The sequence below is a fragment of the Chrysochloris asiatica genome, unplaced genomic scaffold, assembly GCF_000296735.1.
Source record: "Chrysochloris asiatica unplaced genomic scaffold, ChrAsi1.0 scaffold00037, whole genome shotgun sequence".
Taxonomy (NCBI): domain Eukaryota; kingdom Metazoa; phylum Chordata; class Mammalia; order Afrosoricida; family Chrysochloridae; genus Chrysochloris; species Chrysochloris asiatica.
In genome coordinates, this window is record NW_006408555.1 from 16,122,088 (window position 1) to 16,133,536 (window position 11,449).

Consider the following 11,449-nt stretch of genomic DNA (forward strand, 5'->3'; position numbering starts at 1 on the left):
TTTATCTATTTTTGTTTGTGTGGTTTTCAAGATGTCTTATAGTCCATGTATTCCCCTCATTAGTGTCTTCACATTTGTCCCGAATTTTTCGTTGATGACCTTCATAATTCTGGGATTCACATTTAGGTCCCCAATGCTAATCTTACAGCACCACACTCTTTCCTAAATGTTCAAATTAACTTGAAGCAAGTAGATAGTGGGTTATGCCATATGTGTGTGTATGTAGTCCTGGCATGGTGCTGTGGGTTAATGTGCTGGACTGCAAAGTCATTTGAACTGCAAAGGGCGATTCAAGCTCACTAGCCACTCCTCAGAAACCGCATACAACGTTGTTACACTTTGGAACCAACTCAACGACAATAACAACATACATATAGATATATAATGTTTTTTAAGGACTTAGCAGCTTTATAGAATTTCCGGGTAGCCCAGAAAAGCTGACTGCAGTCTGTCACCCTTTGTGCTCAGCTCAGCATGTCCCCAAGTCAGTGGTTAGTTACAAACTTTGTAGCAGCAGAAGAGGAAGCATGTGCCTCAGGTATTTACCTTCCCTCAGCCAAAGAACCTGTGACTTCCATTGCTAATTGTTTTTCTAGGAAACCACAGCTTCTCCAGGGAGTCTATGCCATGGGCTTCAACCGCCCTTCCAAGATACAAGAGAATGCTCTGCCGCTGATGCTCGCTGAACCGTACGTATCCTGATGCAGCTCTTGCCCATTTTAAATGTTTTTAAACTTTATTATTAGAAGGGTATATATGCTTAATGTAGAAAAGCTAGAAGATAAACAGAAATGGGAAAAAAGAAATCCCCTGTAATCACCCTCCCTGCATACTAGTAACATTTTCAAGTAGAGCCTGCTAGCCTTTTTACTACATAAACTTCTAAGTGTATAATTTCACATCAAAAAGTGGAGCCACATGTCGTTTTCTGTGCTGGTTTTCTTTTACTTAATGATCATCTTTCTATGCCAGTAACTATGCATTAATTTTATTGGCATACTTTTAATGGCAACTATAATTTTGTTATATGAGTACATAAAGTTTACTTTGTTAAATAATGTTAAATGCTGTCAAGTCAGTTTGGCTGAGTGACTAAGGAGCAGCTGGTGGGTTTGAACCATTGGCCTTGCAGTTGATCCGTTTAGTGCTTATCCTACAGCAGCACACCAGCACTCATTGTGAGATATTGTTGTGAAGTGCTGTCAAGTCGGTTTCAACTCACAGCAACACTGTATAGGGTTTCCGATACAGTGTCTGGTGAGTTGGAACCACTGACCTTGTGGTTCAAGCCAACCTTGGGGTCCAGTACATTATCCTACAATGCCACACCAGGACTCCAAAAAAACCCATGACCCTAGGAGTCCTGAATAGTACGATTGCTAAGGTTGTTTAAGGTAATGTAGCTGCTCCTGGCTTCTGAGCTCATTTTTGGTAATAATCAGGGTCTCAAGCTTGTGGAATGCTGTAGAGAAATCCATGTTTACATGGTGTATGGGAGCACATTGGTTCCATATGATAAGCACTGGACTGCGAACCCCAAGTTCTGTGGTTCAAGCCTTCCAGCCACTCTGCTGGAGAAAGATGAGGCTTTCTGATCCTGCAAAGATTAAAAGCCTCTGAAAACCCTGTGCAGGGTCACTATGAGTCAGAACCAATGCCATGCACTTAACAACAACAAAACATGACATATGGTTATGTTAACATTTTATTGAATAGAATCCTAAATCTTCAAACTCCTTTTTCTATTTGTCTGAAACTAAATAGTTTAGGTCTGCATTTTCTCAATGTGTCCTTCGTTCTGTGTCAAACAGTGACTTTTTTCAAGATGAGTGATCTTTTTGTAGCTTGGCACTTTGAGCACACATTGTATTGTTACGGTGTTGTTGTTAAGTACCATCGAATCAGTTCTGACACATAGCCACCCTGTATAGGGTTTCCAAGGAGCAGCTGTTGGATTTGAACCACCAACTTGTGGTTTGCAGTCCAATGCTTATAAAGGTGAATAAGTGGAGTGCTTTATAGATTGTTTCTACTGATCATTTGAATTTGTGGATACAGGGTCGCTGTGAGTCGGAGCAGACTCAATAGCACATAACAACAATACTTTCATAGAAGTCTGTTTTTAAGCTGTCAGTGATAGTCGAGACCTTTGAGAATTAGCTGACCCTTTTTTCATTCCTAAGTTTTTATTGAGTGCCTGCATTAGGCACAAGGCTGGAGCGTATCTACTGTGTTTTGGGTCCAGCATTGGGGCCATTGTGACAGAGTGGAGGAGGAAGCAGCAGTGTAGCAGGAGACTTTCACTCTGAGTGAAATGGCTAATGATGGAAGCAGAGGAGTCACGTGAGCTGATTCACCTTGTAAAAGGTTCGCTTTGTCTGTCTTGTGGAGAACAGACAAGTGGTCCACGTGCTTCAAATTCTACTGTAAAAACTCTAATATTGTGTAGATATGAAGCTGGCAAATGTAGCTCTTCTCCCAAAGCCGAGGTCTCCTCCTACAGATGAATTTCGAATGCTCATCTTTTGGTTATGCGTTGTTCTTCATTTTTATTAGTGAGAAGGATATTTGAGATCTAAACGTCTAAACAGTTTACTTTCTTGTTCAGCCCACAGAACTTGATTGCCCAGTCTCAGTCAGGTACTGGGAAAACAGCTGCCTTTGTGTTGGCCATGCTCAGCCAAGTAGAACCCACAAACAGATACCCCCAGGTAAGGACTTAGTGAATGTGGTTTTTTTGCTATGCTGTAGCTAGAAACTGAATACCATTCTCTGGATTACTTTTTGCATAAACTAGAACCCAGCACGGCAAATACAAGCAAGATGGTGGACGTTCCAGTAACAGGAGTCCTCCCTGCTTTCCGTGCTTTCCCAGTTTGGGTTACTGCTGGCAGACTTGGTTCTTTCATTCACAATTCTCATCCACTATAAAGTTCTGAGAACTTTAAAGTAGGTAAAAAGGAAACTTTAATCTCCAGTTGGAATTTTGGATCTTTGCTCACATGTGGGTGTTTCTCCACAATGCCTTTACAGAGTCAGAGTTCTGACCCCCAAACAGCCACAACCCTCAGAATTTCAGCTTATGACTCTGCACTTTCATTCACATAGTCTTACCTCGGACTCAGAGGAAGACCGATGTCCTCAATTCTTCTTCTGTCTTCTTTCCCTGCCAGTGTTTGTGCCTCTCCCCGACATATGAACTCGCCCTTCAAACAGGAAAAGTGATTGAGCAGATGGGCAAGTTTTACCCGGAACTGAAGCTAGCCTATGCTGTTCGAGGCAATAAATGTGAGTATAAATATAAATGCTTAATCATTAATCTTGTTACTGTTTATCTTGAAAATATTTAAACCTACACAAAGTTAAAATAGTTCAATAAACACACGTATCCCTCTCTAAACATTTTACTTTATCTGGATATGAGCTTCAAAAAATTCATAAAGAAAAAAAATTTCATAAAGAAATGAAAAGATAATGGAATTTTTCCATGAACCTTGTGAAGCCCCCTCCTATGTATACATTGTGTTGTTCTGGTTGAACCATATGAAAGTAAATGGTAAATAGCATGTTAAGTGTTGTCGATTTGATTCCAACTCATAGCAACCTTATGTAGGATTTCCAAGGAGCAGCTAGAGGGTTTGAACTGCTGACCTTGTGGTTTGCAGTTCAGTGCTAATCCTACAGTGGCACACCAGGAGTCCATAAATACACATAGTGGCCCTTTATCTTTAAATACTTTATTTAGCATGCATCCCATAATATGAATATTGTTCAGCATAACTACAATGCTATTCTAATTGCCTTCAGTCATCCTTGGATATTTTTGTTTTTTTTGACAGTGGTTTTGTTTTATCAAGACGAGTTACTGTTGATATATTACATTTGATTGATGTATCCCTAAATTTCCTTTAATCTGAATGGTCTCTTCACCTTCTCTCCCCACCATTATATTTCACAAGACTAGGCCACTTGCTCATAAATGGCCCACATTCTGGATGTGTTTGTGAAACTTTCATTTAATTTTACTAGAAGAACTGACATCTAGAGTGTTCACAGTGGTTCACTCTAGCAGGTTGATTTTTTGTTTGTTTCTTCTTTATTCATCTTTGTCTACTTTTACAACAAATGAGCGATATTTAAGCAATTTAGAAAGTGTTGCTGGAAGTTTGATTGTTGTTATAAAGTGTGTTGTCAAATTGGTTCCGACTCATAGTGACCCTGTATAGGGTTTTTGAGGAGCAGCTGGTGGTTATGGGTCAGTAGAACAAGCATGACTTTCTGAATCTTAGGCACTGCCTACAGTGTTCTAATGCAAATGTGAAGACAGTTCTAAACAGAGCAAGTAAATGAGATAATGAAACTTACTGGAAGATAATTGTAAGGCATTTCATAGTTTGCCATTTGGATTTAGTTTAGAAGGGCAGGAAATTGTAAAGTGATATTCGGCAGAGGATGGAGGGAGAGTAATTGGTTTAACTGAAGTTAAAAGCAGCAGGCTCATTAGCTTTACAGTGACTCAGCTTTCACATATTATCTGGCTGTTGCTAGAGGGGGCTCATGTCTGTTGTGTAAGTGCTGTGGAGTCAGTTCTGAGGAGTGGCTGGTAAGTTTAAACCACCAACCTTGCAATTCAAACTGACCATGCCTCCAGTGCTTAGCCCACAGTACCACACCAGGACTTCTTTAAGCCCCACGTTTTTGATAGCCAATGTCTAAATTGCCCGTCCTTATTAACCCAGCACGGGACTTCTAATGTGACACTGTAGGATCAGTACTGCACTGCAAACCACAAGGTCAGCAGTTCATACCCTACAAGTTGTTCCTTAGAAACCCTATGCAGGGTCGCTATGAATTGGAACCAACTTGACGGCACTTAACAACAACATCAACCAGTACACTGAGGAGACAAGCATGTTCCCTGAGCTGAAGAATCAGCTGGTTAGAATTTTGAGCAGCTGCATCCACAAGCAGATGGTTCCATTCATCACATTGTAGCAGTTGACACTTGCTCACAGTCTCAAACATGTTCATGTTCATCTAATTGGGGTCTGGTCACAGCTCAGCCCTCGCCATCCAAGGTTAGGTTAAAAGGGTACCAGCTGTAAGTGTGGAAGCTCACACACATTTCCCTGCACTTAGACTAGCTGACCCCTTCATTCTCAACCCTAGCCCCCAGTGTCCATGGGCTCAGGAGTTCACACAACTCCATGTCAGCCTTCCTCTTCTCTCTCTCATCTCAAGGAGAGTGGGTGCCCATGTCTTCATTGCTGCATTTCCTCCAATTCCACGTCCACAAAGACCCAGGTGGTCACCAGCAAGCACATGCTCCAGTCCCCTTTAATTTTCAGTCCTAGAAGGGGATTTTCTCTGATGATGCCTCCAAAGCAAACAACATCCTTGAATCTTAAAAAGCCAAAACTGTTTGCTTTTTTCCTGCATGAATCGCCTAGTCTCTCAGCAGTTCTGGGTTGGTCTGCGTGTCTTTTCCAATGCAAATGTTCCAACTCTGAAGGTTCTGGGTAGGGCTGTGGATTCCCCCTAAATCTCATACACTCCAAAGGCTGAAAGCAAAAACCTGTTTCTTACTGGGCAAATTCTAACTCCCCTGTTAGCACATCCAATCAAGTAAAGGCTGAGGCGGGCTTGCAAACGCTCTGTAATCATAATTCCCAATATTCATTTCTATATATTTATTTTACATTAATAGGCAGGAGAAACCAATATCCATGAGGCAGTTAAACTTTTTTTAACCAACAGAAATCTTTGAAAAACACTCAACTCAAGTTCAGTCTTTTCCCTTAGAATAACCCCATTCCTGGAGTCCTGGTATGGCGTTGTCGGTTAATGTGCTGGACTGCAAAGTTGGTTTGAACTGCAAGGGTGGCGGTTCAAGCTCAAAAGTCACTCCTTGGAAACCCTATTCAGGGTAGCTATGGGTCGGAACCAACTCCACAGAACTTAACAACAACAACCCTATTCCTATGTATATGGCCTTGGGCCTCAGGCAGAGTGGGTCCAATAGGCCCTGGCCCCCTACTAGCCATCTAGTTCAACCTGAATGACATCTACTTTAGACAACTCCAGAACCTGCCATTCTCCTCATTCTCTGAAGCCTTCTGTCCCCTACATTCCTTTCAGCCATTGCAGGTAACAGATAACAAAATCCAAACTAACCTTCATTCCCATGCCCCTTGGTTCTTTCTTTCACAAAACCTCATGCTTCCTTGAGTCTGGAGTCATTACAATGAATCCCACTCCTGACACCAACTGCAAAAACCATGTAGGGGCTTTGACTTCCTCTGACTCCACAAGGGGGAAAGAGATTCAAACTCAAAATCCGTTCAGGGCCAATTCCTATGGATCAGAGAGCAGACATGACTCCACCCTGTATCAGTACCTTTAAAATTAGACTTGAGAACCAATGTAGAAAGCTCATCCTTGTGATTTGTTTCTCTAGAACCCCACTCTTTCGGTACCATATGTGTTAGCTGAGTTTTCTAGAGAAGCAAAACCAGTGAAAAACATACATATGTGTGTGTGTGTATAAAGAGAGAGAAGTCTGTTGTCAAGGAAATGGCTTGCACTTGTAGAGTCCCAGGACCCCAGCTCAAGGCTAGTCAAGATTATAAATGCTGTGGGAGTGAAAAGTGAGTCAGTAGTACTGATTAATTGGACACAGTGAGCCGAATAATGATATGGCCATTATTTCTCAGATTCATTTCTGGACTGCATGGGACTGAGAATGCACCAAGGTTGGCCAGGCCTAGTTTGGGGAATCGCATTTTAAGTTCTGCTTAATGACTTGCAGGGTGGGGTGGCAGGAAGGAAGGGACTTAAAGTTAATCTACTTGTTTAAAATACAGGAGGATTCAAAGAATTCCTGGGAAAATGGAATTTTCCACTGAACTTTTTGAAGTCTCCTTGTAGCTGCCAGGTAGTTTGAGGGAACAGAATGCATTGATGAAATAAGAACCTTTAAACATCTACATAATGGAATACAATCTTATTCTAGGTAGAATGGTGTTGACAAGGAGAAATGAAGACACTAAATAGTTAGAGAACTAGCTGACTGAAATAAGACACAAGTCTTTAACTTCTCATTCTTAGCTTTTCTGTGTCTTTTGAACAGTTTGTTAAATACCGTATCCTAACCTTTCTACAAAATATTAATGCAAATATTAAAATGACCTCATGATGTTAGAATTTCTCGAAAGAGGAGTACTTGCTTTCCCATAGAAACACCACAGAAAACATCATATCTCCACAGTGGAAAGAGGTCACAAAATTGGCGAGCAGATTGTCATTGGCACTCCTGGGACTGTGCTGGACTGGTGCTCCAAGCTCAAGTTCATCGACCCCAAGAAGATCAAGGTGTTTGTTCTGGATGAGGCTGACGTGATGATAGCTACTCAGGGCCACCAAGATCAGAGCATCCGTATCCAGAGGTAGGCCGCACTGGAGCACGGGGGACATGCTCACCCTCCTGAACTGCGGCACCTTTTCCCTTTCTCCCCTTACTCCTGTTGAGTTCTTCACTTACTCGATTGAGTACTTCATGTGGCCAGTTCCATGTCAGCACTGCTCATACTCCCCAGGCTGGGTTGACAGAGGATCTCTAGGGACTCTGCCACCACCCCTGTCATATCCCAGGTCTTCTGTCTCCTTCCTGGGGAGGCCATTCTTCTGTTTCTCTGAGTGGAAACACTCAGGGTCATGCAAGACACCTGGGCCCTGCCTTGCAGGATGCTACCCAGGAACTGCCAGATGCTTCTCTTCTCGGCCACCTTCGAAGACTCCGTGTGGAAGTTTGCCCAGAAAGTGGTCCCAGACCCAAACATTATCAAACTAAAGCGCGAGGAGGAGACCTTGGACACCATCAAGCAATATTACGTCCTGTGCACTAACAGAGATGAGAAGTTCCAGGCCTTGTGTAACCTCTACGGGGCCATCACCATTGCCCAAGCCATGATCTTCTGCCACGTGAGTAGCAAGCAGCACATGCCTGCCTGGGAAGGACACGGAAGGGTGTTCCCTTTGTTTCTTCTGGTTTTGCCTTTCTTGATGTGGATATTTTTAGAATGTCTAGGAGATAGTTTTTCATAATTTCTCTGATTTCTCCCCAATCCTGATTATACTCAAGGAGCCCTGGTGGAGTAGTGGTTATAAGTCGGGCTGATAGCTTCAAGGTCAGCAGTTCGAAACTACCAGCTGTTCCACGGGAGAAAGATGAGGCTTTCTGCTCCCGTAAAGATTTACAGCCTCGGAAACCCTACATAGGGTCACTATGAGTTGGAACCGACTCCATACCACACTACTACTGCCACCACCACCACATTATACTCAGGATTAACGTCTCTGTAAGGTTACTGCCTGTCCGACATTACAACAGTAAGGCTTTCTCCGTATTGGTGGTTATTAGTACGATCCCTCCATATATGGTAAAGATGGTGTGCGCCACATCATTCTATTTGTAAAGGTGCCAACAAAGAATTTGTTAGGTCATAAGGAGCCCTGGTGTGGCACTGCAGAATAATGCATTAGATCCCAAGGTTGGTGGTTCAAACTCATCAACCATTCCTCGGGAACTCGGAAACCCTACATAGGGTTGCTATGAGTCAAAACTGACTCCATGATACTCAGTAAGACCTGTGTATATATTTGCATATATGTATTCTCTCACATTTCTACTCATTGGTGTGACTTTTTAAACATCCTCAGAATTTAGTAATTTTAGGAAGTTTAACCCTTAGCTGCTGAGTTTCAAACAGAGTTCTCCAGATAAAAAACTATTTTCTGTAAATACCTTCATTTGTCCAATGTTTTCTCTCCTTCAGACACGCAAGACAGCCAGCTGGCTGGCAGCAGAGCTCTCCAAAGAAGGCCACCAGGTGGCTCTGCTGAGTGGCGAAATGGTGGTGGAGCAGAGAGCTGCTGTAATTGAGCGCTTCCGAGAGGGCAAAGAGAAGGTTCTGGTGACCACCAACGTGTGTGCTCGCGGTGAGCAAGAATGCATTCTGGTCTTCCAGGCTCAGGGTCCCAGGCCTCCTTAGAGAAATGGGGAGACCTGGCGGGGCAGCGGGGGATTTGTGGTAACGTATTTCTCAAAGAGAGACTGGGATTACCCACCGCAGATAGTTACTTTCACAGCAGCCACGAGTCCTGGCTCAGTGCCTTAGCATGGAACAGGCTCTTTACAAGGCACCCAGTGAATTGGTAGCTCCATCTCCAGATGATTTTATCAGCAAAGCTCTTCCTGATCTCCTAATTTGTTGTTATTAAGTGCCGTTGAGTTGGTTCTGACTTACAGAGACCCTGTAAGGGTCCAAGGAGCGGATGGTGAGCTTGAATTGCCAACCTTACAATTCAAACTGACCTTTTAGTTGGAGCATTAGGCACTTGCCAAAGTTGTTTTCCATTCCCCTGGGTTTTGCTGCTGTGTCCCTCAGTCCCAGAGCTGACCCACCCAGACTTCCCTCTCCAGAAGTTGGCAGACTTCAGCCTAACTTTGGGCAACAATGATTTTTGTCTCCTGTTGGCGTTTCTATACCAACTCTCTTTGGTGCAGGTATTGATGTGGAACAAGTGTCTGTCGTCATCAACTTTGACCTTCCCGTGGACAAGGATGGAAACCCAGACAATGAGACTTACCTGCACCGGATCGGGCGCACCGGCCGCTTTGGCAAGAGGGGCCTGGCCGTGAACATGGTGGACAGCAAACACAGCATGAACATCCTCAACAGGATCCAGGAGCATTTTAGTGGGTCCCTGGGATGGCCTCTGCCTACACCCTTTTCCTTATCAGAGGGATGGTGGTCGGGGATTCCTGTGACCTTGAGGCAAGCTTTCGTCCTTGCCCACATTCCCCTCCTTTTTCTAAAATGTGGATGTTACCCCCAGTGCTCCAGGACTCACCTCACAGAGCCTTCAGGGCCAGATGGACGGGACCTGGGCTCCAGCCGTGCCTATGACAGTGTCCTCTCTTTGCTGCGCCGCCCCTGCCCAGGTGCCATCAGCTACATCCTACAGGGACCCAGGTTGATTACTCTTTGCATCTTTTTCCCCAGATAAGAATATAGAAAGACTGGACACGGACGACTTGGATGAGATTGAGAAAATCGCCAACTGAGAAACTCCCCAAGGACCAGTATTCCCTGTTGGCGCTCCCCGCATGGGAGACAGTGCTTTCCCGGCACAGACCCGCAGCCACCAGAGACGAAGGCGCGAGTAGAATAAGCTACCTACCTCATTTCAATTACGTTTGGACCTGACAAAAAAAAAATGTGCGAATGATGGGGGAAGGTAGAAAAAAAATTGTTTACACAACTTTTCAAGATTAGGCGTGAATACACAGAAATTTACCTTTTGGAAATTCAGTCTTTTTTTTTTTTTTTTTTGCCAGTATTTCCCCATTATTTTGCGGATCCAGCTACTTTGGCTTGTCACTGGCCCTGGGATTCCCTGTGGCTCCTTGTTCTTTTCTGGTTACAAGTGTACAGGCCCACCTGCAGCCCTTGTGGAAATGACAGAATCGAAATGAAGAGGGGACCTGGAGAGAGATGCCCCACGTAGGACAGGCATCAGCCCAGCACATGTCTGGAGTGTGGGGTGAGACAGAATAGGAGGCCTGTGGGCTGCTGCTCTGACGTGTCTCTCTCCTGAAGCCCATCACAGCAGGAAGGTCTGTAAGAAGTCAGGACCAACGTGCCAACCTGGGACTTGCAGGCTCTCCTCAGCAGGTGCACTATACATACACTCTTTCCTTAGCAGGCACACATGTGATTATTGTGGGTCCCTTGCTTGTACTTGTGCAAGTCCTGTGGAGTCAGCGTGGAGCATTAGTGGTGGCCAGGGCTCACCACGAAGCCTGGTCTCCCAGGCACTGGTAGCTCTTTTATATCCCTAACATCACCGTGATCTCTTAGTGAGCCAAGTAAATAAAAGGTGATCTGAGGTCTGGATGCTCACAGAAAATTCGGATCTTAAGTCTCTAATGGCCAACTTCAAGGCAGCTCCCGAAGTGGACAGCAGTAGTCACAAATTCATGCTGTCTCCAGATGCCTTCTGACCTGGGGAATGGTTTCAGATATCTGACATCTTGATTGTGAAGGGATTCTGAAAGTCTGTGTTCACAGTGCTTGGAATACAAATGGGAGCAACTAAATAGCTGGTCGTTATTCATCTGTCCAAGGCAAGACTAGACACCAAAGCCAATGCTCCAACCTTAATTAGCATCTTTGTGCAGAGTAGAGCAGATAATAGTAATGGACATACCTGACCAAACCTATCAGTACCTACAGAGTGACAGCACAGGTGAGCATAGCAAGAGCAAGGTGAAAGCCAGGCAAAAGCAGCCCTTCCACTCTCTGACCTTGATGTAGAATGGCCACTTTATCTCGGACTAGACATGCAAGAGGGATTTAATGTGCTAAGAATTATCTCAGGCCCAGAC

At 44.1% G+C, this 11,449-nt stretch overlaps 1 protein-coding gene across 3 annotated transcripts in view; it reads left to right on the forward strand.

Annotated features, from left to right (window-relative positions):
* DDX19B (DEAD (Asp-Glu-Ala-Asp) box polypeptide 19B) overlaps nt 1-10,371 on the forward strand; it is a 30,488-nt gene extending 20,117 nt beyond the window's left edge. For 2 of the 3 annotated variants that reach the window (XM_006860176.1, XM_006860177.1), the window contains exons 5-11: nt 2,609-2,711; nt 3,174-3,288; nt 7,268-7,445; nt 7,743-7,980; nt 8,835-8,997; nt 9,566-9,757; nt 10,065-10,363. In XM_006860176.1, coding sequence (XP_006860238.1) covers nt 2,609-2,711; nt 3,174-3,288; nt 7,268-7,445; nt 7,743-7,980; nt 8,835-8,997; nt 9,566-9,757; nt 10,065-10,126 — 1,051 coding nt within the window. In that variant the 3' untranslated portion in view covers nt 10,127-10,363. Of the gene's footprint in view, nt 1-596; nt 690-2,608; nt 2,712-3,173; nt 3,289-7,267; nt 7,446-7,742; nt 7,981-8,834; nt 8,998-9,565; nt 9,758-10,064 lie in introns of all 3 variants that reach the window. The other variant, XM_006860175.1, reaches the window with a different exon arrangement.
* The last annotated feature ends 1,078 nt before the right edge of the window (nt 10,372-11,449 follow it).